This window comes from Denticeps clupeoides, chromosome 3, assembly GCF_900700375.1.
Source record: "Denticeps clupeoides chromosome 3, fDenClu1.1, whole genome shotgun sequence".
NCBI classification, from domain to species: Eukaryota; Metazoa; Chordata; class Actinopteri; order Clupeiformes; family Denticipitidae; genus Denticeps; species Denticeps clupeoides.
The window spans coordinates 31,135,081-31,161,526 of NC_041709.1; the positions used below are offsets into that span (position 1 = coordinate 31,135,081).

The 26,446-nt window shown below is 47.3% G+C and overlaps 2 protein-coding genes across 4 annotated transcripts in view; one reads left to right on the forward strand and one right to left on the reverse strand.

The window, feature by feature from the left end:
• The window catches only part of esf1 (ESF1, nucleolar pre-rRNA processing protein, homolog (S. cerevisiae)), a 5,129-nt gene extending 2,714 nt beyond the window's left edge, over positions 1-2,415 (forward strand). For all 3 annotated transcript variants that reach the window (XM_028972183.1, XM_028972182.1, XM_028972181.1), the window contains exons 7-14: positions 20-134; positions 227-374; positions 449-607; positions 695-819; positions 979-1,069; positions 1,306-1,397; positions 1,493-1,642; positions 1,729-2,415. In XM_028972183.1, coding sequence (XP_028828016.1) covers positions 20-134; positions 227-374; positions 449-607; positions 695-819; positions 979-1,069; positions 1,306-1,397; positions 1,493-1,642; positions 1,729-2,034 — 1,186 coding nt within the window. In that variant the 3' untranslated portion in view covers positions 2,035-2,415. The remainder of the gene's footprint in view (positions 1-19; positions 135-226; positions 375-448; positions 608-694; positions 820-978; positions 1,070-1,305; positions 1,398-1,492; positions 1,643-1,728) is intronic.
• btbd3a (BTB (POZ) domain containing 3a) lies at positions 2,105-6,206 on the reverse strand. Its single transcript, XM_028972303.1, has 4 exons — positions 5,556-6,206; positions 4,860-4,950; positions 4,656-4,774; positions 2,105-3,749 (listed from the first exon to the last, which is right to left on the reverse strand). Exons 1-4 carry the CDS (start codon positions 5,699-5,701, stop codon positions 2,717-2,719), a joined length of 1,389 nt encoding a protein of 462 aa, XP_028828136.1. The 5' UTR covers positions 5,702-6,206; the 3' UTR covers positions 2,105-2,716.
• Between the last annotated feature and the right edge of the window lie 20,240 nt (positions 6,207-26,446).

Sequence of the window (26,446 nt, forward strand, 5' to 3'; positions counted from 1 at the left end):
TGGTTTCTTTTTTGTGCAGTTTTATCCCAGAAGATCTCATGTTTGATGAGGAGCCAAAGGACTTGGCCGTGGATGTGGATTTGGCCGCCTACAAACCCAAAATCTTCACATCCACAGCCACCACCACAGCTAAGGTGAGACCGGCAGGCGTCAGAATAGTTTCTCCACCTTGCAGATTTCTGATACTCGTGTGTGTGTGTGTGTGTGTGTGTGTGTGTGAGAACAGGTGGAATTGACCTGGGATGAAACGGACCACGATCGAGTCACAGCCATGAGCAAGAAGTTTAATAAGGATGAGCTGCTGGACATGGACTTCAAAGCATACCTGGCATCGTCCAGCGAGGAAGAGGTGGAGGAAGAACAGGGGGAAGAAGGTAGGCACATGGCAAAAGACTAGTGGCCTCCGTCCTGAGCGAAGGCTCTGATTGGCTGAGCGTCTCTTGTTTAGTTCCTTCAGTCCAAGAACCAGCCGAGGAGAAGGAGAAGAAAAAGAAGAAGAAGAAAGAGGACCAGCTTGCCAAGTACAGAGAGCTGCTGCAGGGCATCCAGGAGAAGGAGCAGAAGCAGCAGGACAGGGGCATGGAGATGGAGGTCACCTGGGTTCCCGGTGAGTGGGTGATGGGTCTTATCTTCCACAGTCCTGTTGGAGGACCACATTCGGGCAGTGGATGCTCAGTTATGGCTCCTTTATCAGGGTTGAAGGAAACGACAGAAAAACTGGTGAAGAAGAAACTCGAGGGGAAAGACAAGCTGACTCCATGGGAGGAGTTTCTACAGAAGAAGAAAGACAAGAAGAAACAGAAACGAAAAGATAAACAAGTTGGTTTATTTCCAATTCTTAGCACTTAGAGTAGCCTGCAACTTTGAATATTTGTTCATGTTCATGCATCAGAGCTTCCGATCTCGTGGCGTTTGCATCCTTTATGAGGATAGCGTGCTTTTTAGACATGCTGTTCACAGCAGGGTTCCTCTCCTCAGGAACCAGCAGAAGCTGTTAATACCGATGATGAGCTCCCTCCAGATGTTGACCTCAGCGATCCGTTCTTCTCAGAAGAGCTTGGATCAGCCGGTGAGTGCTGCTACACATCAGCATTACTCGCTCGAATAATCGGCAGGATCACGGCACGTTTTTAAGGGTCCGTAGGCTGCCTGCATCTGACAAGTAACATCCACACCATGCATGTGGTTTTAGGATCGTACCATGTTAATTCAACAATAAAACGGTACAGTTGGTCTCTCACCATGTGCACCGTCATCAGCACAAAATACGATTCACCCGACGTCCACGTCCTGGTACACACACAGGTCTGAAGACCAAATCCAGGGGAAAGAAGAAGAACAAGGTGGCGGCAGAGGAGAGGACGCCTGAGGAGGTGGAGGAGCTGGAGAGGCAGAAGGTGAGTTCATAGAACCCTCCCTGTTGTGAAGGGAGAAGCTCATCCAAACAGATTCCTTAAGTTGTGTGTGTGTGTGTGTGTGTGTGTTTCCAAAGGCTGAGATGGCTCTGCTGATGGACGATGATGAAGATGAAAAACACAAGCATTTCAACTATGACAAGATCGTGGAGCACCAGAACCTGAGCAAGAAGAAGAGGAAGAAGCTTCTAAAGAGGAACACGCCTCTGGAGGAAGACGACTTCCAGGTATCTTCACCGCCAACGTCCACCAGACATCCAGGACTTGGGAGCACGTGGTTCTCATCTTCCCTCCCGTTTCCTGCGTCCCACAGGTGGACGTGAAGGACCCGCGTTTCGAGGCCATGTTCACCTCGCACCTGTACAACCTCGACCCGTCGGACCCGGGCTACAAGAAGACCAGAGCCACCCAGAGCATCCTGGAGGAAAAGCAGCGGCGGCGAGAGCAGCAGCGGCGCAGCCAGGAGGCGGCGGCGCTCAGCAGCGGACAGCCGCGGTCCCCGCAGGAAGCAACCGGTGACGCCAGGACGGCTATGGACCCCAGCCTGTCCCTCCTCATCAGGAACATCAAGAACAAGACGGAGCAGTTTCAGGCTCGGAAGAAGCGGAAGGCCGTGTAGGTTCCTTTCTTTTCTAACGCGGAGAAGAACCCGCCACGAGCCGGCAGCCGATTAAACCCAAGCCGGAAACCAGATTTTCAGAAAGAGCTTTATTGTTCTGATTTTACCAATGCACACATTCATAGGTCTGTTGGCACACGGTACAGGCACGTCATCCACGTCACGGACTGGTTAACACTCGGCTCACAGGCCACTCCCACTGGACGCTCACCGGCGGGGGAGAGGGAATTCGTATAAAGTTCGAGTGCAGCCCGCATTGGGGCGCTCGTGTTAATAAAGTGACTGCCGAGGGACGTGCGTCCTCTCCCGGCTCAGGTCCCCAGACCCTGACTGTCCGTACGGACGGATCGTTAGCGTGTACAATAAACGTGTTGAAGTAATGCTTTTTTGAGTACATGAAAATACGGCGTAGACTAATGTTGGGTACAAAACACGGCACGGCGGGAAAACAGTTCACGCGGTCACGTGCTTACCGTGCGGTCGCGTCCATAACACACACAAACGGAACATGGTAAAAGACGGCAACACACGGTAAACTTGGTGTCGTCGCAGCGTTGCCGCAGCATTTTTACCAGCGAGGATGGGTTTACTTCCGCAGGTAACGGCGGTAGGAGTGGGAGGTTTACCGCTGGGATGAGAACACGAGTACGGAGTGTAGTGGATGTTGTAGAGGCGGGGCGCCTCAGGCGTAGAAGATGAGTTCGGGGATCTGGCCCCCTTGCACGCCCGTGCCGTTGGTGCTGTCGGACGAGCACTGGAACTGGAACGTCACCTTGCCGCACTGCACCTCCGTCATGCCCTCCTGGCCGAAGTAGCTCAGCTCGTTCCCGTCCAGCACCACGCTGGCCGTGTAGAAGGTGTCCGGCTCGATCTGCACCGGGTGCTCGAAGCGCACCGGGAAGGTGCTGCTGGAGCCGTCGGAGAAGTACTTGATGACGCTGACGCCCAGGGCCACGCCCTGCCGCTTCAGCTCGATCTTGGCGCTGTACTCGGCCGAGCCGCAGCTGGAGCCGTAGAGGCCGAAGCCGGCGATGAAGATGCGGCGGTCCACGGCGAACTGGATGCTGTCGCAGCGGCCGCGGTAGCGCCACTGGTTGCTGCGGTAGGCGCAGGACTGGAAGCGGTGGCAGCGCTGCGGCGCCAGGCCCTTCCGCGGCTGGCAGGCGAACTGCAGCTCCGGCTTCCTGGCCGCCGTGTACCACAGGAAGATGTCGTTGGTCTCGTTGAGCGTCAGCACGCCGGACTGCGCGGCGCCGTCGGCGAACTCGTCCAGCGCCATGGCCGGGATGCGCACCAGGAAGATGGCCTTGCCCAGCACGGCGCGCTTGTTCTCGATGGTGGGCTGCAGGTCGCGGCGGCCGCACTCCGCCTCCGCCCAGCTCAGCGCCGCCTCGAACACCACCATCTCCTTGGCGTTGAGCGTCTCGCGCCGCAGGATGCTCTCCAGCGTCTGGGCGTCGATGTCGCAGAAGCCCTCGGAGCGCAGCGCCAGCTCGGCCTGCGCGTCGATCACCTCCCAGCAGCGCTGCGTCAGGTCGGGCTCCTCGAACAGGCAGCTCTGGGACAGCAGCACGCAGGCGTTGCGGGCGCTCAGGCTGGTCTCCAGGAAGTTGACGCAGGCGCGCGCCAGATGCGGCACGATGTACTTCTTGGCCGCGTACAGCGTGGCCAGCACCGTGTCCGCGCAGAGGTCAATCTCGTCACAGTAGATGTACCTTAGCGACAGGAAACAGGACATTTACTTACAGCGATTGTCATTCACGTTCTAAAACTAAGCGCCCTGATGAGGCCTAACATGTCAGGAATAGAACATGCTCAGGAATTGTTAAGTGCTAGATGAAGACATTTTTTTTTTTTTGTGACTGAAATACTTTTTGAACAAGTGGGTTTTCAACTGCTTCTTAAAAGGTGGTCGTATTCTCGGCTAGTCGAACGGAGCAGGACAAGATGTTCCACCAGCCAGGGACAACAAAGGAGAAAGTCTTGTTTCGTTTGGGGATCTGCTAGTAGTGTGTTGATGTAGGAGGGTGCACTTCCAGTTACAGCCCTGTATGCAGCATCAAGGATTTGAACTCAATGCGAGCAGCTACCGGGAGCCCGTGGAGAGAGGTGAGAAGGGGCGTGACATGCCCCTTTAACATGGGTTAAAGTTAAAGTGATACTTTATCCCGTCATACACAGCAGCACAGCACAAGGTGCAGTGAAATTTGTCCTCTGCATTTAACCATCACCCTTGGTGAGCAGTGGGCAGCCATGACAGGTGCCCGGAGAGCAGTGCGTGGGGACGGTGCTTTGCTCATTGGCACCTTGGCGGATCGGGATTCGAACCGGCAACCTTCTGATTACAGGGCCGCTTCCTTAACAGCTAGACCACCACTACCCCCACACACTGGGAGTGTTTCGGCTGGTTGAAGTTGAGGCAGGCTGCCACATTTTGGACCATCTGTAGTGATTTTATGGTGACTGCTGAGGCTCCAGCCAGGAGAGAGTTGACCAAAGAAATTAAAACCAAAGGAAGTTCTCTCAAGTCAATTTCGGGGTGCCGGTCACCGTTTCACCCCCTTAACCCATCATCATCTTCCTTGTAGTTTAAATATCGGCCGGATCTGAGCGAGCCTTACTTCAGCATGGCCAGAAACGAAGGCGGCTCCACGTCCGGGATCCGGATCTCGTCCTTGTCCTCGGCCAGCTCGCCGTAGAACATCGCGTGGAACACGGAGCTTCCCACCGCCAGCACGTACTGAAAACGGGAAGCGTTGGTCGCGTTGGTCCCCAGGAATCGTTTTTATGCATGTTCATGAGGCTTTTGGGGGGATAAAACTCACTTTGTGTCCAGGCACTCTCTGCGTGCCCCCCGGCGGTCCCACCACGAAGTGAACGTCGGCCATCAGCTCGTTGTTGAACATGACGGAGTTCCTGCGAAGGCGAACAAGGACTGCATTATGGACCGCGCCAACACCGCTCGCTCTTCCGTACTTCCTGGCCCGCGCAATCCACGACACATGAACAAAAAATCTAGAACACGGAACGGTGTGGAGAGACATAAATCATGCACAGAACATTTAGATATTTAGCAACGGCGACAGGAATTAGAAATTGGGTTTCGTACGGGTCAATTGTTTGGCCCAATGCATCCCTGGTGCAGGGTTCTTACACCTTAACACGTTACTCTACGGCCATATGTTGGCGGAAATATCGGTGCAAACAAATAAATAAAAATCACAAAATTCAAGTTTACTTATGACAACCCTGAAAAGCCGAACGTAAGCGAGTGTTTCTTCCTCCAAGATCGGAATATGGAGGCAACGCTCGCAGCAAAGGTACTACAGGCCTGTGCCAGTTTTAAACTCTCCCTAAACAGTCACGTGCCAGTCAGATTTATATGAGTCTTCCAGAACTTTATACGCTTATTTCATATTCCAAACCCTTTCAAGGCCTGGAGGGTCTTTAATGACCCTGTCTTGTCTATCTGGCGTTACTATGCACGTTCCTAGTAAAGTTCCACGCCTGGGCCGCAGCACCTCTCTCTGATGGTGGGGTACAGGCCTTGCCAGTTGCAGCCCTGGATGGTGGTGGTGGTGGTGTTGTTGTTGCTGAGGTTCTGCTGCTGGTACTGGTGCACGGCCGCGGGCGTCAGCTTCTTGGCAGGGATGAGCTCTGCAGCCATCTTCCGACACCGGACCGGGGCTCAGGGCGGCAGCATCGCCCAGGCCTGTTTAACGCGGACCCAGCCGGCTGTGGATCAAAGGCGACAACGCGGACGTGCTGGTTATCGGCCGAATCCGCGCTCCTCGCCGCTACAGGAACCAGCGTCCATCCAGACGCAACGCGACGCGAAAACGGCTGTTAGCCGTTTTAGCCAAAAAGCTAAAGAGAACGGAGCGCCGGAACGCGGCCAGCCCGCCAGCGAGCAGCTTTAGCGCTTTTTATCCTGCGTACGACCACATAAACAAGCCGCCGGGAGCAGCGAGGAGCACGAACCCACCCTCGAAACAGGCGAGAGCAAAGTTCGTGGCTCGGCGCAGCGTTCGGCCCGGGCGCTTACGCGTCATGGGCGCGCGTTTTAAAAAAAAAATATATATATATCTGAAATAATCGCGCCTTTAATCTGTTTTCGAGCGGGTCGCCACTCGACGGGCGGAACTCGCTTCTTTAGAAACCGCTGCACAAAGTTCGCTCGCGTGTCGACAGTATAGCGCCACCGTGCGGACACTCCTGCCATAGTCTGTTTTTAAAAAAAGGGGCTTTATGGGACGCGAGAATTACCGATAAATCACAGGACCAGCAGGCTGGCCGGAGCTGTTCGTGTGTGTGTGTGTGTGTATATATATATATATATAGGTTTTTAGATGCGTTAGTATGCTTGGCGTTAGTTGTTTTTTTCCTCGTTAGTGCAGATAACCAGCTCTATTTGTCTATCCCACCAGAAGATCCTCCAGATCCTGCAGGTTCACTCTCTACAACATTCGCAAGATTCGGCCTTTTCTCTCACAACAGGCCACGCATCTCCTCGTCCAGGCAATGGTCATCTCCAAACTCGACTATTGTAACTCTCTCCTGGCTGGAGCCTCTGCAGTCACCATAAAACCACTCCAGATGATCCAAAATATGGCAGCCCGTCTCATCTTCAATCAGCCGAAACTCACCCATGTTACGCCTCTTCTCACCTCCCTCCACTGGCTCCCGGTAGCCAGTGGAGAGCTCACATTGAGAGCTCACATTTGAACTCACATTGAGTTCAAATCCTTGATGCTCGCCTACAGGGCTGTAAATGGAACTGCACCCTCCTACATCAATACAATACAACCTAGCTACACTCCTGCACGCTCTCTCAGATCATCAAATGAAATCAGACTGAAAATTCCCTCTTCACGGGGTCTCCGATCCCAATCAACTCTGTTCTCCGTTGTTGTCCCTGGCTGGTGGAACAACATGCCCTCCTCCATTCGACTAGCCGAGACTACCATCACCTTTAAGAAGGTGAAAACCCACTTATTCAAAAGTATTTCAGACAAATCTAACACTTACACACGCACATGCGTACACACTGCAATACAAAAAAATTATATATATATAATAATAATTTTTTCTTCGTCTAGCACTTAACAATCTCCGAGCATGCTCTTTGCTGACAAGTTAGGCCTTATCAGGGATCTTAGTTTTTGTTAACTCAAAATTCTATAGAAATCAAACGAGAATTGCTGGTGTCTTCCTCCTGTAAGTCGCTTTGGATGAAAGCGTTGGCAAAATAAAGTAAAGTAAAGTCATGTAAAGATAAAATGCCTGCATGAGCCGTCCGCAGTAAACAAGGACAACCAGAAGATGGCAGCAGCACCCTGACCTCCGTTTAGAACCTTTACAGGAACAGGACGCAGTTCTTCCAAAAAAAACGCCACATTCACCATTAGGTGAAGAATTAAGGCTGGATGCACGACTGATCTTCAACCTTCCCAAGTTCTCCCACACCGCCCCTCTGCTACGTTCCCTCCACTGGCTCCCAGTAGCTGCATGCATCAAAATACTGATGCTCGCCTACAAAGCCAAACATGGAGTAGCACCATCCAACCTCACAGCCCTTATTACACCTCGCACTGCACCTCGTATACTCCGAGCCTCCAGTACTGCTCGCCCGGTCCCCCCATCTCTGAAGGTAAAAGGAAGACGCTCATCTAGACTCTTCTCTGGCTTGGCCCCTCGTGGTGGAATGAACTTCAAACGGCAGCTCAAGACCTTCCTCTTTAGAGAATAATTAACTTGTAACCTTCTTATTGTCTTACTTATGTATAACATGGTGAATAAAAAGATTGTACTCATAGTTGGGGGTCCAGAATTGATCACTTCAATGATGGTAACATGAAAGCACCATTGTAAGTCTTTCTGGATAAGGGCGTCTGCTAAATGCCTTAAATGTAAATGTAATGAAGTGGATGGTCGGGGGTGAAGTAGCCATGTGGGGAAGCAACTCAAACCAAATCTGTCTCCTTGAGCTTGGTTAGTTCCAGGGGGACAGTGATTGTAACTTTAAACACAACGTAATGCGAGAATGTCCTTCTGGACTGAGACGAGGGGCTTGGATACTTTACTTTACTTTACTTTATTTGGCAGACGCTTTTATCCAAAGCGACTTACAATGGGAAGACACCAGCAATTCTCGTTCGATTTCTATAGAATATCAAGTATACAAACTAAGAGCCCTGATAAGGCTTAGATACGGTGCATCTTCTGTTCGTCTACATGGCTCATCATGTCAAGTGTTGTAAGTGCTGCTGTATTAAAAAAGATGGTAAGTTTACATAATGATAGGTCAGGCACAAGGGTTAATAATAAAAGCGATCAATGTTAAAGAGAATCCTGCAAAAGACTGTGATGCAAAAAAAAAAATTACCCCACACAGATGTGTAACTATGCACAGATCTGTGTTTTCTACTATTTCTCACAAAACATTGTTAATAAAACTTCTCCAAGCTGATCAGGTAAACACCCCTCAGAACTTGCAAGAAAGAATGTGGAATTCTTGGAGCCAGTGGGGTCAGGGATTTCACACAAAATGAGAAAAAAAAAAAAACCCTCAATAATCCCCAAATTTCTCTTCCAACAAAAGCTGGTGTGTGCACCAGAACCACGGCCGGCGGTGGCCACACAGGGTCCCGCGAAAATTCCCATGAGAACGTGATTCCAACCTCTTAAGCTCCGATCAAACGCCTAGCGCTGCAAGTCCTGACATAATGTTCCTCCAAAGCGAGGTGAAATCAGTGGGCATCAAGCGAGATATGCACAGAGGAAACCGGTGTCATGATTAAAAATCTTTGCATTGTCTGAACACTCATTTCGGCCTTTGTCACATAAATAGTGTCCAGGTCGGCAGGGTTGCCCTTTGAAAGGCTATTCATGGCCCAGGAAATGACCATTGTGAGCCCTGATTTTTCTCTTGATTTGGTTCTTCCATTCTGTTATTTTTGAACTCTGGACAGATTGACTGTCAATTTTGGGAAAGTCGCTCGTGGACTTCCCATGGTTTCTTTGTCAGGTTATTGCACTTGGAGTGATTTATACACCAAATGTACTGCTCTCACAGAGAGGAACCTTCCAGGCTCCCCAAGGCTCATTGTAATGTAAGTGCAAGGCTTTGTCTGCTGTTCCTTCCTGTAGATATTAGCTGCCATTCCACCAGCAGTGTGAGGGACACCAGTGAATGGGGCTGACGTACCTTTTTAAAAACCATAATGGTCATTTGTATACCCTAAAACCATGAGTCTAACGTCTGCGATAGTGAGGCAAGATATTGTGCAAATAAATTGACCCATTTGTCTTCTTGTTGAATTGCCGAATGTCAGAACAGCAAAGGGACGGCCTAAGTGGCTTGGCTATTAGCAAAAACACCCCGGTCAGAGAAAAACAGAAGATAAATCTGCAAAGATCTTAAAATAGCCAGTTCCCTCCACACATAAGCTGATTAAAAAGTCCCATGCACCCCTCATTTCCATGTAGTCCGTTCAGAGTCTGGTGCAATAAAACAGCATTTTGACAGAGAAAGGGTAAATTAGCCACAGACCCTCGCCTGAATTCTCTGGCCCTTTTTGACGTCTGACAAGTGGCATTCATGGGGACCGTGCGCTCTCGGCTGAGACTGGCTGCTCTGAATCCAAACGGTGGCAGCTGAACACATGGCGTTCCTAATACCGAACCCTAAATTCATGGACTGATCAGCCCTGCCCTCCCTATTGTGTTCTTTGGTTCTCTCAGAGCTCCTGAAATGATATTGTTTGGTGCGTGTGGGAGGGTGGGGGGACAATGAGCCTAATTCCAGTTTACTGTCTCTAAACGAGGATCATCATTGTCCATTTCGCAGATCTGGCAGCAGGCCAGGTGGACCTTTAGGATGGGCTCTGCGCCTCTCTTTTTTTTTGCTGTTGCTGTGGCGGAAAAATGGTTGGTCCCCACACTAACTTCATTCCGATTCATGGGCCAATGTCCCATTGTGTCCCCTCTGCCCCGCTGAAAGCCCAGGAACCTGTGGGAGTGCACGACGCCCATGAATACGCCATTAAAAAGCCCTTCTCTGTATGGTGAATTAGGTGAGAAGAAAAGGTGCCCAGAAAATAGTTATGGTGCGAGGAACGGTTCTTTAGCATCCGCACCATCTGTGCTTCTGGACAGCCACTCCCTGCCACCTCCGATCCCGCCCTCGCTTCATCCCTCATGTCATGTGAATGGGATAATTGAGTCTTAAATAAGTTGAGAACCGAGGCTGCGAGCTGATACAATAGAGTTCCCCACCATCAACTCTCTCTCTCTCTCCATCTGGTCCTGTTGGCCATTGATCCCTATTGAGGGTCCTTGCTTATTTACCACACTCAATTAAGCCCCTATAATCCGGCCCAGAGCCTCGCGCCCTGCAAAACCCCACCCGTCATCGAGACAGTGGCGACAAACGACACTTTAGTGAATGTTTCATTGGGAGGGCAAAACAAAACCAGAGTGGAGAGGGGCACAATGGAGATTGATGGCGATCTCACGCCGCGGCGGCTGCTCACGTGAATGGCCCGTTCGTGCCGCGGCAGCTGTCGCTAAGCCGCCCGAGGTCTGCTGGCTGCCTGCTCGCCGCCTTGCTCCCATTTGTCAGCCCATTGTTAGGCCCGGATAATCTGGCCCTCTTCACACCAATGTCGCAATTAATCTGTTGTGATATATTTTTTTGGTAATTAAAGGAACTGCTGGAGCGCATTGTATTCGCTTTGAGGGCCACAATGTTCGGCCCCATTTGCCAAACACTCCTCTGCTAATGGGCTTGTAATGTTGGTCTCACCATTACACCAGCCGCCAATGGGAAGAGCTGGTAATTTGCGCTCTTATTTGAGTTGGAAATGAATGTTTGAACAGGTCCAGTTGATCAGGTGAAGAGGTGCATTATTCTGAAGAGAGGTGCATTTGTTTGCTCTCACTCATCTGGCACAGTCGGAGAGACCAGTAGGTCGGCCTTCATTTAAAAGCCGAGTTTGTTTTTTGCCGGCCCCTGTGTACTCTTGTCGGAAGGATGCTAGTTAACTGAAGATTTGTCAATAGAGCTGTGTTTGAGGGTCAGTTTGAGGAATGATTGCTATATTCCTGAGATTTAATAAAGAGTCGTACCCACTTAAGCTCCCATGTCAGATAAGATAATGCACTTTGCTGCGCTCTGATTGGTGGAAGGCCTGACTGTCAGCTGAACCTTTTTTAGACCAAATTGGATTGGATTACAAAAGGGATCCCTCTCCGTCGGAGCGTCTATGTGTAGGAGCATCTACCTGCTTCCGAGGACGGGCAAGTGTGTAAGCGTCCAAATAAACCCATGCTCGCTGCAGCTTGCCTATTTTCCATCCTTCTGATTAATGGAACCCACATTGCTTGCTTATAAAAAGCAGGAGCAGGCCAGTCTCCTTCCTCCCGCAGCCCCTCAGTCATAACATGTAGCTGACAGTTCATCACCGCAGAACTTAGGGCTGAGGTCAACCACAACTGATTATGTGCATTCCAGACAAAACAATCAGGGGCGTTTTCTGTCCTTCTTTCTTCTTCTCAACACAATCTCGGCACAGGAAGTCAGGAAATGTTAATGCTGTCAACACTGAGGGTACTTATTTAAATTTGGGGAAGGCCAGAGCAGCGGAAAAGGGCAACAAAGATGCGTGCACGTGCACGTGAGTGTTTGTGTGTGTGTGTGTGTGTCTTTGTCTCTTTGGCAGTATCAGCTCCTCTATGGAAACCATGAATGGTTCTGGCGATGCCGATGGTCCTGAAGCCCTCTGATGTGTTGAATAAGTCGACCATGCTTTGACATGAAAGGGTGACATAGTTTTCCTATTTCCCTAATGAGACGCCTTGTTCTTATTTTAAGATGCTGAGCTAACCCCCCCCCCCCCCCACCCCGATGTCTCCTGGCTCGGCTCTCCCCCCCTGGATGGAGCCATGTGTGGTTTCGACACTTTTTAGTGTGCGTGCAGCCCGACAAATTTTCCCCTTTCATGCGTCCTTGTTATGGCCCGAGTAAAAGGCATAAACAGCGTAGCTCCAGTCCTTTCATTTGCCCGGCGTAATTGTCATTCCCTTTTTTCCCGTACACTGGGAACAATTATGACCGAGAGGGACACCCTGTAAAACGTGCCCGCGCAGTCTGTTACTCCGTTTCCCAGGAACGTAGGAAAAAAACAGTGTTTGTCAGCAGCCTGGTATGACATAACTTTCTCTTTTAAACACAATCGGGCATAATAGTGGGTTTTAAGAACGAGGATCTAATGAAGAACTGTGCAAAATCCGGACTCAGGGTAGCCAATCTCTCTCCTTTGTCCGTGGGACAAGTTGCTTGTACTGAGAAACATGCATAATCATGTAAAATGCACACACTTTCATTGTACAGGACGAGCGAAACTCCAGACGCTCGGCAATAAGAAGTGATTTTTGTGAAGAAGTCACGTTGGGTGAGAAATCGGTCAGGCCCGTTAGGACGATGAATCCTGTCTATTGTCACGACCTACGGGCGCCCCGGGCTATTTTCCAGCGTGAAGAATTCGCCTATACTGCAGGAGAAAGAACATCAGCAATACACAAATCTTACTCACCTCTGGAGCACAGTCAACACTGGGTTGTCCTGCTCCATGACACGCATCCTAGAGGGGAAAAATGAACGAATGGAAAGCCTTTTGATGTTTGACCTTTTCACGTCGACTTTCCCCCCTCCCGCCCTGGATCTCGAATGCACACGCTCTCAGGGGAAAAGTGAATCTGTATGGATCCATCACTCAGCGTGAGCAGTGGCCTCGGAACCACGCATATGGATATGTACCATGGCACATTAGCTGGAAACTGCGTGCGCTCCCGCTGTAAGGGTAATGTTCTGCAAAACTCAAAATTCAATGTAAAAGCCATTACTCTCATGTGCTGTGGGGTTTCATGTGCTTAGGTCAAACCACCAGGAGACTGAATTTCTTGTCCTGGAGTAAACATCTAGTTTGGTGACAGTGGCAATTAGCATTAGCATTTTAACCAGTGGCTCGTCTCTCTCCCTAAACAGCCACACATTTCACATTGAAACAGGACGCACACGTTTGTGGAGGAGAGCACTGCCATAGGCTCTACTTTCTGGAATGATCTATTATCCATGATCCTCCCTGAGAGGTCCCAAGGCAAACCGAACTGTCCCAAATACAAGATCCCTCCCTTATTTGTTTTGACAAGTCGTAAAAGAATGTCAAATCATGACAGCACATAAACTTCAAAGACTTGAATGACCCCAAAAAAGGCAAAACATGTTATTGTACATTTCCGCTGTATGTCAGACAGCCCTCATGGGTGCTTCTCATAAAAAAACAACTACTCCCTGAAATGCCCTATACCACATGCGAAGAGCCATGCGCGGCTTTGTAGACTTTGCTGTTCGGAGCTCCACTGGTCAAGACAGGTCGTTGTAAACCCAATTGCCAGGTCCGTGAGGTTGGTTGGTGAGTTGATAAAAGATGCGGAACGACTTCCCGAGGCAGAAGTTCACACCAGCTGAGCTGCGTACCTTGACTGGTCCAGTCTTATCTCAAGACGTTTTAGAAGGTTTGGCTCTGCAATAGCATGGCTAAGAAGAACATCTCCTAAAGCGCCTAACTTTCGGTATATGAAATTGTTACATGCTTCTTCAGCCACAGCAAGGATGTCTCCCCAGATTTGGCACATGTTTGCAGTTCTTCATCCCACAATTACTTTCAACCACTCTTTCCTGATTAGGGACAGATGAAGGTTTTTCCTAACTCGTCAAACGCTGAGAATGCTTGATACCTCATGCTACCCTACAAAGATTAGAAACCAGAGGCGCCCCACAGTTGTCAAACCTCCGGGAGAGGGGAAGGAGCCTTTCTGCTGAAATTAACAAGAAAAATCTTCCTGTTTTCATTCTCCTTATGGCTCATGGGTGAATTGGGAGGCTTTTGACAGCGGGGCGACCGCTAAACTGGAAGCCCTCTTGGGCTGAGCTGTCTGGATGCCACAACTTTGGAGTGGAAGCATAAAACCGAGCGAACGCCTTGAATCAGGAGTGGAAAATTACATGCACTTCGTTTGGTTTAAATGGGCCTTAAAATATTTTCACCCCGGCACTGTTTACTCGTGTTTGTGACCTGACAAGGTGTTTGTGACTGAAAAAGCACCAACACAACGTTACAATTGCCACGTATTGCGATGCTGAGTGTGTAATCCCATCCTGTTTTAGATTAACAATGGTGGAAATGAGGTGTATGCTTATGCTCACGATCAGCAGGTAACAGTGACCTTTCTTTTGTGCTGAACCTATTTATAGTTACGTTTTTATCAATTTCTGTGTGTGTGTGTGTGTGTGTGTGTGTGTGTGTGTGTGTGTGTGTATATATATATATATATATATATGTATATATATATATATAAAAAACCCTCCAAGATTTCAAATGTTATCTTGGTACTATTACTAGTTCTTCCAACCATACATATTAATAACAACCATACATATTTTCAACCAGACTGGTCTTTCTGTTTAACTTTGTATGTCTATATGTGTAGGTTTATTTTGCTCCAAGGAACTGTATAATTTATCTGAATTTATTTATATGCTGCCACTATTAATTTTCTGTTGATGGCTTGTAAATTTCACTGTAGCTGTTTGGAGTTGTAAATTGTTGTAAATTGTACTTTTAAGCGTTAATAAATAAATAAATAAAACAATCAACAGATAAAAAGCTCATGAAACGGTTATGAAAACACAATGATTAAATGATGACTTCGGAATACTAGTCTTGCCCTGAAAAAAAAAGGTCTCTGTGCCCGCCTCTTTGGTTTTTGCCATGATTTATAATGTGATTAACTATCAAATTATGGTTGCTAAATTCATCATTCCCCATGTACACTAGAGTGCATAATCTAAACCAGACCTGTTGAAAATGTTTTGGCAGGGAGTCCTCCAGGAACAGGACTGAGAGTCTGAAAGCAATGTACATTTGCGGGCGAAGCGAATGTAAATTATTGTATTAGAATGGAATTCTTGTCTTTTCAGGACAGATGACCAAATTCATGGAAAATCCCAGAAATTCCTGGGCGGGTCGCAAACATTGTCTCATTATGCCGTCTAGCAAAATGTAAATGTCATTTGCTGAGTGAAGAGTGAGAGGTTAATTGCTGGTTAATCACTAGCTGTTTTTCCCAGTTATGGGGAGCAGCAAAAGTGAAGGAAAGTTCAAGACGTGTGGGCTGGTCTCTTCTTCGACAAATGTCTTATCATTAACGATGCTCTGCCACATGAACGTTGCATTAAATTAATTTTTCTCCTTTATCTAAAGCAACATACAAGCCTCATTATTTTGGGACCTTGGAGAGAAGCCTACATGCTGCAACAACAGCAACAACATGTGGATTATGTGGCGATCAAGCAGTAAAACTCACAGTCATTATAATGTTGTAGGGTTTAGGACAAGAGGTGCTCTCAATAGACAACAGGTCAATAGATTCTTGAACAATTTGCTTTACCCCTTGGTACCTTATTCCACTTCCCCGGAAGCACAGATCAGAGTTTGGACTGAAGGGAAGGCAATCCCAGACCACATTCCTCCAAGGACCGCGGTGGATGTGAAGGAGCATGATCTTGAATGAATGAGTTCAGGTTGATAGTTGCAGACCCAGAGTCTGGAATCTTGAACCTTGTACAAAAAACTCTTTTTCGGTATATTTTGCGAAGAGCCAGAGGGTGTTAATTACGGAGCGGCATAATTCAGCGTAAGTGAGAGAATCGCTGTAAACACGGGAGAGATCACATTCTTTCTAATTTTAGCTCTAGCTCCTTGGCGGGGATGTACGGAGTGTTAGATTCTGAAGCGCATTACGTTCACCGCCCTGGGGCCAGGGAACAAGATAGCAGCACAGTTTCCACTGGGTGTGGTGCCACTCAGACCTGCCAGCCTCTGAGAGCAATTCAGACAAGGGTCCAAACCCTGTTCCCTGGCTTCCCTGCACGATTCTCCATGACTCTCAGCACGGCGTCGGCTTCACGCTGCTGTGCACATGAGCGTGGTTTTGAGTCGTTGTGTGTGATTTTGATGGCACATGTTCCTGGGTTCCTGTGTAAAGGTTGCCATGGTGAATTGCGCTCGAGGACACAGGATCCGGATTCCCATCACGCGTTTGCTAATGGACCTCTCTGAGGTCCTCGGGGCTTTCCATGGCCCAGCAGGTCTCCCCACTGGCCTACGGTAAAGAACCATAACATATGCTTTTCTGCTTACACCAAAGAGCTTTTTCTCTTCCGTCTCTTGCTTGCTCTTTAGCACAAATGTGATTCCCTCTCTCTTGCACAAACACACAGTCTTGTCCCCCCCCCAACTTTTCTCAGCTCTCTGACCACAAGCTTAATCATTAGAGGATAATAATAAACCCTCTCTGTGGAAGATTGCCAGAGGGCCCCGTACGTACAGAAAGCTGAGCTCTTGCCGCACAAGTCCACCGCCATCTATGTGCTGTGAAACTACCGTGGAGGTTCAATTTTGGCTCTACTGACTGTATCCGGCCCTATGGCCCACTAAAGACTGCACAAGTTGGTTTATTTATGTTGCATGGCCGGTGATATACAGTGGACGTAAAAAGTCTACACACCCACGTTAAAATAGTTGATATATAATAAGTGAGACCAAGAAAAGTCATTTCTAAACTTTTTCCACCTTTATTGTGACCTAAACATTTTAATTGATATCAATTCAATTTAAAGTGTGCACACCATTAAACTCATACCTTGTTAAAGAACCCTTTGATTTAATTGCAGCATTCGGTCTTCTTGGCTACTAGTCTATCAGCATGGCACATCATTACATGGCAAAATTCACCCATATTGCAAAAGTGTTACTTAGTCGCTCTGGATAAGGACATCTGCTAAGTGCTGTAAATGTTACAAATATATTAGACTTCGAGACCATCTGTGCCCAGCCCTATCACCTGACATATTTTTTTATTGGTTGGGATATTCTTAAACTTTCTTCAGGTTTGTTGATTTGTTGATTTGGATGCGAGTTTGAGGTCACTGTTCGGTTAAAAGGTGATATTTCTCTTCATCTTTGTATCAGACACTTTGAATGTTTTGGGCCAAAAGTGACTGGTATTTGGAACTGTTTAGAACTTCCTCCACCTTGACTAAAGCTCCAGCTGAAGCAAAACACCCCCCCAAAGCATGATACTGGCAAGCACCATATTAATTGCACACAGTCTGTCATATGAAGGCTTCTAATCATGTTTTGTTAACATTTTAGGCAAGTTTTTATCTTGGAAACTTTATTTAGCCACGTTTTTATTCCTCAACAATATTACATGATATATTTCATTATAGTTATCGTCTAATAACCAGCATATACATCTCGTCTCTATTTGTCTTCATCAGGGCAGATATTTAATTGCAAGTTTCATTGCAACACTAATTATGACCAAAAAGTTCAACATTGGTCAGATAACACCTCAGGAAAACTGTATTAGAACAGCTGAATTGGGGTTAACAGGTCACAAGGGAGGCACCTCTGCAGGTACCTGGGTGCTCGGTGGAAGTGATAGGATTTCTGTATATGGTCAGGTGCAGGGATTTCTAACTTCAATCAGAATACGATGCTCTGAAGTTTCCTGGAATGGAGTCTGGAAGAAGCATGAGGGTGCAGAGCTAATTACTGAAGTAAAGGGAGGACACTGTGTGTGTGTGTGTGTGTGTGTGTGTGTGTGTGTGTGTTAATAAGAAATAAGCACTCTCTTTATGGTACGTAATGACAGGGCTGCTGAGTGTTTCATCTGTGCAGTACCTGTAGGGCAGACATGTGTGCCCTGTTTATGTGACCTCACTAGAGTATCTTCATTACTTTGTGATACTATGGAAGCTGCATTTTAATGAGTCTGCAGGAAAATACACCTAAGTGTGTGTGTGTGGCCTGTGTTAAAGATTCTTTTTATTATCCCTGTACCTGTAGGGCAGGCATATGGGCTGTGTGTGTGGCTAAGTGGGTGTATACATATGAACACCTGTGCATAGGATTGTGTGTGTAAGTTTCGTTTACCTGCTCCTGTTCATGAGTTTATGACTTGCATGCTAGGACCACTCTGGAACTGGACAGGTGCTGTGTGAAGCCTGGGGGGGGAGGTGGACCCTTCTAACCCAAATCTGATTCCAAGAGGTCAAGCTCAGTCTGTGCTGTTTTGTAGTTTTTTTCCCCATATGTTGATATGATTACATATATTGTTAAATATGCATTATTGCTTTAGTACATGAGTAAATTTACACTACCAGTCAAAAGTTTCTACTCAGTGGACTGTTTTTTTTTACACTTTAGAACCTTTGCTGTGTTGCCAGCATTTCACCTCTTGGCATCATCATCATCTTATAATTATCATCATGGGGATGTTTTTTTTTTAAAGTGATGAAAATGTTGAGCACTTGTTGGCTCTTTTACTTCACTCATGTTAAAGATCATCTCATGAAGTTAAAAAAAAAGAGCCGACTCAGACCAATCAAATACACTTTGGTGGTTCTTGTGGTTGCCTAGCTGGTAAGGACGCGGACCCGTAATTGGAAGTTTGCTGATTCAAATCTCGAACTGAGGTGCCACTTAACAAAAAGCACCGTCCCCACACGCTGCTCCCCGGGCGCCTGTCATGGCTGCCCACTGCTCACCATGGGTGATGGTTAAAAGCAGAGGACACATTTCGTTGTGTCACGGTGTGCTGTGCTGCAGTGTATCACAGTGACAATCACTTAACTTTCATTGTTTTCTTCTGTTTCTTTGAAATAGCCTCTGTCACAGTTTTTATTTTTCACATACATAGTCATACACGGTACGATATGCAGTGAAATGCTTTGGTGACTGCTACAGACCACAGTATTGCAAATATTGCAAGTATACAATGATGACCAATATGCAAATTTTGCAAACATAACAGAATATATCCAAACAATAGACTCAGGGCTGGCCAGTGGCATAGGCAATATAGGCAATATAGGCACTAGGGTGGTAGTAGCCTAGTGGGTAACACACTCGCCTATGAACCAGAAGACCCGGGTTCGAATCCCGCTTACTACCATTGTGTCCCTGAGCAAGACACTTAACCCTAAGTTGCTCCAGGGAGACTGTGCCTGTAACTTGTAAGTCGCTCTGGATAAGGGCGTCTGATAAATGCTGTAAATGTAAATGTAAATGCAAATGCTAAGGGTGCCATGCATCCAGGGGATGCCTTTCTTAAAACGTGTTGGTATTAATGTGTCTTAATACAAAAAGAGCAAGTGTAGCAAAGCCTATTAGATAGAAGTATAGCAGTAATTTTAATATAGAGTTTATAACAGTGTCCAGTGGAGTAGTGTGTGGACGGAGACGCTGGCTGCCTTCTGAGCTGCGCTGGGCTCCACTGATAACGGTTTGGGACTTTTGACTCACAGCTAATTCATCAACATCAAGGCCATCATCCCTCATTTACAAAGAGCTTCGACTCAGCAGCCCACCTCAGGTTTACACACACTCACGCACGCACTCAGCACTCACCTTACCTATACACAAGTACAGATGGCTGTACAGCTGTACAATGTACATACTTACACTCAAACACACGCACACACAGACACACCCAGCCGTGCGTCCTTCACACACTCTCTTTCACATCGCTCACACGCAGGCTTATCTCTTTCAGCCTGCTGGCATGCATTTAGGCTGAAGTGAGAGTGAGTCTGTCCAGTCTCCAGTAAGATTTACACGTCCGGTTTAAAGACCCTCTGCTGTTTTAGTAGCATCCCGGTGACATTCCTGGAACAGCCTGGTTTTGCCCCACAGTTTTTTCCACATTTCCACAGTTTTTGTTCACTCGTGTATACGCTATGATTTGAAGCATTCAGGCTTACATTACAATGGGTGAAAGTCTTTAAGATGCATGAGGCAGGTTGTCGTTCTGGATTTTGAGAAATAAACAGATCCAAATAAGGAGTCAGTGCTTTCTAGTTATCTGTACCGTGTAAAGGAGGAACAAATACCCCTTGTACACAGGGTATGTTGCTGGACGTCTCAGACATGATCTCTGCTGTAGACAGCAGGGCTTTAATTCAGGCGTTCTGTGGAAACCACAAGCCCTTTATTGGTGGACCCTCAGAGTGCCGTTATCCCTGCGTTTACTTTACAGGCTGTTACATGGTTATTATGGACTCCACAGAAGCACCTCGACGCTGACACAGGAAGGTGAAAACTGAGACCTCTGTAGGGCGAACAGGAAAGCCAGGGGCCCTCACGCGGCGGCTCATGGTGACATTACCACAGTTGTCACATTCTGTGTAGAAACCCATTGTCTGAGCTCGCTGAGGGATAATCGATTAAAAACGGTGGCAGAAACCTTTCCCTTGTGGCCAGCTGCCCTGACGACAGCCGGGGCTGTGAACCTGCTCACCCTCCGTCACCCTGTCACTCATGTCCCCCCCAGAAAGGCCCTCCATCTAGTTTCTAAGTGACACTTGCTAAGTGCTGCCCTAGCTGATTAATCGCATTCGTGGTCCTGCAGGAGCAGAGGGACATGTGCAGAACCATCTTTACACCCCATCTGAGGAACGTGATGAGCAGCAGCTTGTGTTTGTCACGGCAGCTCACAGGTTATACAGATGTTTGTGGTAGTAATGGAACAAACTGCTTGGATAGGGTTGGCAAAATGAAGTCAAAAACACACCCCAAAAACAATCAATATTTGACAGAGCCAAATATCCAGCTCATGAAATTAAATATCTGACTCTAATCACAGCCACGCCCTCATTTCCATAATTTCTCTGCCTCCCTTTTAGCAGCACATTTTGCAGCATTATTCAAAACTTTGTGTTTAAATTAAACTTTAAAATTGAAATTGCACGTGAGAAGGATGATGGCCACTTTTCTAAATAATTCAGTGTGCCCACCTCACACCAGCGGCCTGAAAATATCCTAATCACTCACCCACCACCAACTGACCACCAACGTTGTACATACATTTATTGCACCAGCACTTGCCTTGTGCTTTTAATCAGAGATTAAAGCAATGGTTGAGGACACTTGCTGGACTTGTCAGAAGGAACCCCTGATGGGTGGGAGGCTGGGTTTTTTTTTTCAGGAGTTGGTTCAGTTTGCACTGCAGCCTTGGTACTACTGCGTGTGTATGACTATACGTGTGTGTTTTTAGCTGACCTGGGCTTAGATCAGAGTCCTAAATCTCATGCACCCTAATAAGCATGATCAGTCATGATCTGTGCATTGCTCCTCACATCATCTGGTTCTCCTCTTCTCGGTCCTGCTTCGGCGGATGTGACTAATCTATGGATCAAAGGAAGCTCTGTACAAGTAAACAGAGATAAGTGTAGGCCTTTCTCACAGTTCTCTCCCATGAGTTGTTTCATAACGTTTTAATTACTCATTTATTTTTATCCAGAAGCAGTTGGCCATGCCGGTGCATTGTGGGTAGAAATCGGCAGATGTTTGACTGTGACATCATGGCGTCATTCATTTATCAGCAGGGTCAAGAGGTGTCAGCTCTCTCCGGTGTTTCTCTGTGTTAAAACTTCGTCCCAACAGCCTCCCGACAGTGTGCAAGGGTAAGGTGATACTGTAGTGGACGCCAGGGTTCATTAATAATGCAGAGCACGGGTCGAGAAAGAGAGAGGGAGATTAATAGCACTCCCTCACCATGACCTCTGACACCCCCTCCACCTCGCTGGGTCGTGTGTCTCTGGCTGCATCTCAAATATGCTGCCTTTCCTACTCCGCGGGGCTGTACGGATATCACTTTCCTCCTCTGTGACATCACTGATGGCCCGCTCTGCAGTCGTGATTTCCCTGAGCCGGCCCTCAGGGGCTCACACAGGACAAGGCGAGTGAGGGGATCCCCTGATGGTGGATCTTGTGACACTTTCTCTTCGGAAGAAGAGCAGTGAGTCCCGGAATCTCACACTGCGAATGCAAAATGTTTGCTAAATAATTATTAACGTGTTATTCAATTATTAGTTTTGGTTCTGAATGGCCACACACATATATACATACATACATGTATCAAAATATGTTTCCAGATGTGATATATTGGAATATGTTTGCTTCATTATGTTGTTTTTGTCCTCAAAATGGACTAAATAGTAACAAACCAATGTTGCCAATTTAACTAATTAGTAGCTTTTACTTGACATTTGCCATTCCACATCTTACAGTATGCACTTACATATTTGATTAATATTGTATTATCTATTAGTGGTTATGTAAAGTGAGTGAGTGAATCTGATATACTATCAATATTATTTCCGTGGCCTCTCATGAGTCCAAATGAGTGTTGAGTCCCCACACACTGCTCCCGGGCGCCTGTCAAGGCTGTCCACTGCTCACTAATGGTGATGGGTTAAAATGCAGAGGACACATTTCGTTTGTGTCACCAGTGTTTCACAATGTGTTGTGTTGCTGTGTTTAACAATGGCAATCACTTCACTTTCACTTTCATAAATGCAACCTTTCGTCATGCCACGTCGGGGAAAGGTGCATGACATCGATTTCATGTTAACAAAATAAACAACGGTGTGATGGCCAGAACCTCGAAGAGCATAAAACAACACAGCAAACGGAAACACAACAACAGGTGCCTACACCAGTGCACGACAGGTTCACTTATAAGGGGTCCTGATCAGCCGGACCTAATAGGTCGGCAAACATGCGAATGGGTGCCACATGGCAAGCCCAGTAGGATCTAAACATCACATCTTTAATGGTTGCGCATGTGACAGAGTGTAGGGCGCAGGTCATCCAGAATGAGAAAGTAACGCATGAGAGAGCTCCTCCCATTTTAAACAGATGACTACCAATCGGTTCTTTCTTGTTTTATTCATTTATGTAAAATCCTGAAGATGTCTATGTGTATGCCCATGTGTAGTACGTAGCTTTGTGTGCCATTTTAAATTCTGTGCCAAATATTTAATGTTATTCCTGCTTTACATTTAATGCACCAAATGGAACATTCTTTTTTGAAAATATTCTCAATAAATCTCAATACTGTATGTTATTCCTCCATGCTCTATAGTAATGGCAATAACAGATTTAAAAGCTCTGGCTTATACACTTTCTGTCCTGATTCTGCATTTTTGTGGGGTTTCTCTCTGATGACCTCACCATCTCAGGGTTCCACTGCTCATGTGTCATGCCAGGGGGTTTCTATGGAAACCAGTGCTGTGTACCATCATCATAACTTCAATATTTTATTCTCTCTCTCTTTCTCTCTCTCTCTCTCTCTCCCTGCTCATATAGCATCATCTGAAGCTGTGGCCCTGAGCGATTTGCGTGTTTAATCGCTTTCTAATCATTTCTGTGTGTGTTTCCCCTCTCTGCTGTCCTCGCTGATAGAATCATGCATTTTGTGGCTTTGGGTTGCCTACATGGTCGTAAACACACTTGTGTTCAATTAGGGAGGTTTTTCTATCTGCCCACTACCCTTGGGTTTCCGCTTCTTGCATGCATACACACACGCACACACACACCCCGAAGGGTCAAAAATCACATGTGTACCACATTGCTCACTGTTGTGTCTGCCAGCAGCCGCAGTCGTGTTTAATATCTTCTAACAAAACAGACTGAAAACCCCACCACGCACACAGAAACATATGGATCATAAAGAACAATAAAAACAACATGCACAAACACACAACACTTTATTTATCCGACTGGTGACGGCTGAAATCTTGTGGGATTGTAAAATTTGTCTGGTTCCTGCAACAAAAAACATTATATGACGAAACCGACAAGCCAGCTCAGCAACTTTCTAGGAAAGGCTTTTTGTATGCACACACACGCACACACACACACACACACACACATACACACACATAACACCCTTGCTCCTCACCATTAGCTATCAGCAGTAAACGCTGGGATTGTGTGCAAGCGCTTTGAAGTCGACGCGACCCGTATTTTCCTCAAGTGCGTCGGCAGCGGGAGGCCGTAAAACTGTGTCGCCGCGCCTTTTACTGAACCCTTTTACTGGGACGCTGTCAGAGCCGGAGTCAAACCAGAGAAGGGGCACACGCGATAACCCAGCCTTTTTTTCTGCCCCAGGGCACCGTGGGAGGGAGAGCCACGGGGAAGAGGAAGGTACTGAAGCCAAAGTGTAGTGAGGAGCATTCATGTTTTATAAAGCATTATGAGCAGTATAATGAATGTTCTTAGTCAAGAAATGAAAGACCCCTGACCCGAGGGTATGGCTGAGGTCACACTTGAGGTCAGATCAGTGTGCTAATTAGTAATGTCATTAATGAGATCCTACCTACACTGGGCAGTCCTGTCATCTGCAGTCACAGGAGATGGACAGCACAGTTGCCAGACATTAGACCTGAGGGATTAAGCAACCAGAATTATTTCCCACTCTCTTTCCATTCTGGGCCCCACCCAGGTCCAGATATCCATAGCAAACAGATGGGGCTTGTAGTTATGAGAATGCATGGCTTTTAGCGTGTGTGTTCATCCACTGAGTCTATGGATGCAACCACAGCTGTGCCTGTTCAAACCCCACGCCGGTCGAAACAGCTCCATCTCCGGCCCCCTGGGTCCCTCCCACTGCCAGCACTGCCAGCAGCTCAGTGGGCGATGTGAGTCCCTCGCTCTCTCCATTCTTCTCATGCATCCATCCCTCACTCTGCTTCTCACGTCTACTCTACATTACTGCCATTACACTGGTGCACTGGTTCATTAAGCGTTTTTCCTCCAGGGCCCTGCTTTTGAAGATAAGAATATTTTCAAGGGTTGTGTTGCGGTTAAGAGAAGTCTTGACTTGCCCAGAAACCAGTAAACCACGTACCTTTTACTTGCACTTACTCGAGAACCTTTGTAAGTGCTTTGATCTTCTTGTCATATGTGATTCTTGTCATTAATTGAGTGGCAGTTTTATTATTAATCATGTGAATGTTCACAATCCATGTGGATTTTATCTCGATGATTGGATGCTGCTTGTCACATGAGAATGTGCGTGCTTGCAAAAAGTCAAAATACTTTTATTTGGTTGCACATGTCAAGTCATTAGTAGCAAATACTGCACTGTGGCGTAACCAAACTCCCCAAATCTCCGAAACATGAGAGCATCTACACCATTGAAAATATCTGTGTGTTCCTCCTCCATTATTCCACGTTGCCTAAAACTAAAAAAAACTTATACGGATCTGATATTTGCAGAGGGTGTGGGACGAAGGGGGGCTTCCGGTTCTCCAAATACAACCCCCCCTTCCCACTCTCCCACCCACACCTCTCTCTCTTTGGATGATATGCAGCTCTCTTGGTTTTGAAAGGAGAAAGTATTTGGGAGGTAGATGGGGGGGGCACTTCATGAATTATGGATATTTTTTTTGTTGGATGGGATGGGGGGATGATTATAGAAAGCATGCATTATCTTTACATTCTTCTTCAGGCAACAGGAGGGGCCGTTTTGACTGCACCACCCTGACTGGATTTGCTCAGCGTGTTCCTCTGCAGGAATTCCTGGTCCGAAGGGGAATTGTTTTTGGTCCGTCTAAGGATCCGAGGACGTTCATGTATGGTTTAGCCTGGACGCCGGCCACGGCCCCGCTGGCCACGGGCCCAGCCTTGTCTTGTAATACGTTTTTATCAGTCAAGAATGTCAGCATAAAGTATCAAACAATCTCCTTCCATTACAGTTTTAAGCGTCCCTCAAAAGTGGCCCAGGGGACGTCCCACGGTCCCTTTGTGTCCAAATAACCGCAAAGAAGGGAAGGAAAGAAAGCAAAATGAAACCAAGATGTTCCGCGGTACATCTCCTCTGAGTTTATTCAGCTCTTCCTGCAGCTATAAATACCACTTGTCATGTCAGTAGAACGTTTGGACCGGGCGGCGTGCTTGCGTCTGCCACCGTGTCTGCCTTCGTCTCGGCTGCATGGCGGTTCTGCAAACTGCCTGTGAAATTTGGGGGCCAGAGGAAGTTTTTGCCGTGCTGGTTGTGTTTGTGAATTGATGATTTGTGATGGGATTTAAAGTAAAAAAAAATTGTGTTTCATTTCCGTGGCATTCTCAGACACTGATGCATATTAACTAACGCCGAGCCGCAAATACACATCAATAACTCTCTTTCTGTCTTCTGTCTCTGTTTCTCACACATAAAACACACACTGGAATGTGCACACACACACACACACACACACACAGGGAGTAACCACACTCCAATGGTATCATTGTTACAAATCAACACGCCTTCTCTTTTATAGCCAGGACATGTGAAGTGAACGATCTTTTTTTCTCTCTCAACGGCCACGGCGGGAAAACCAACAGCGCTGGTGAGGCCGTGTGACATCAGCGGCGTGGTGCGGCTGGCGGCCCGCACAGATGCGGTGCGTCAGAGGAGCCTCCAACAATAAGAGCGCTCCGAGGTCGCCCTCCTG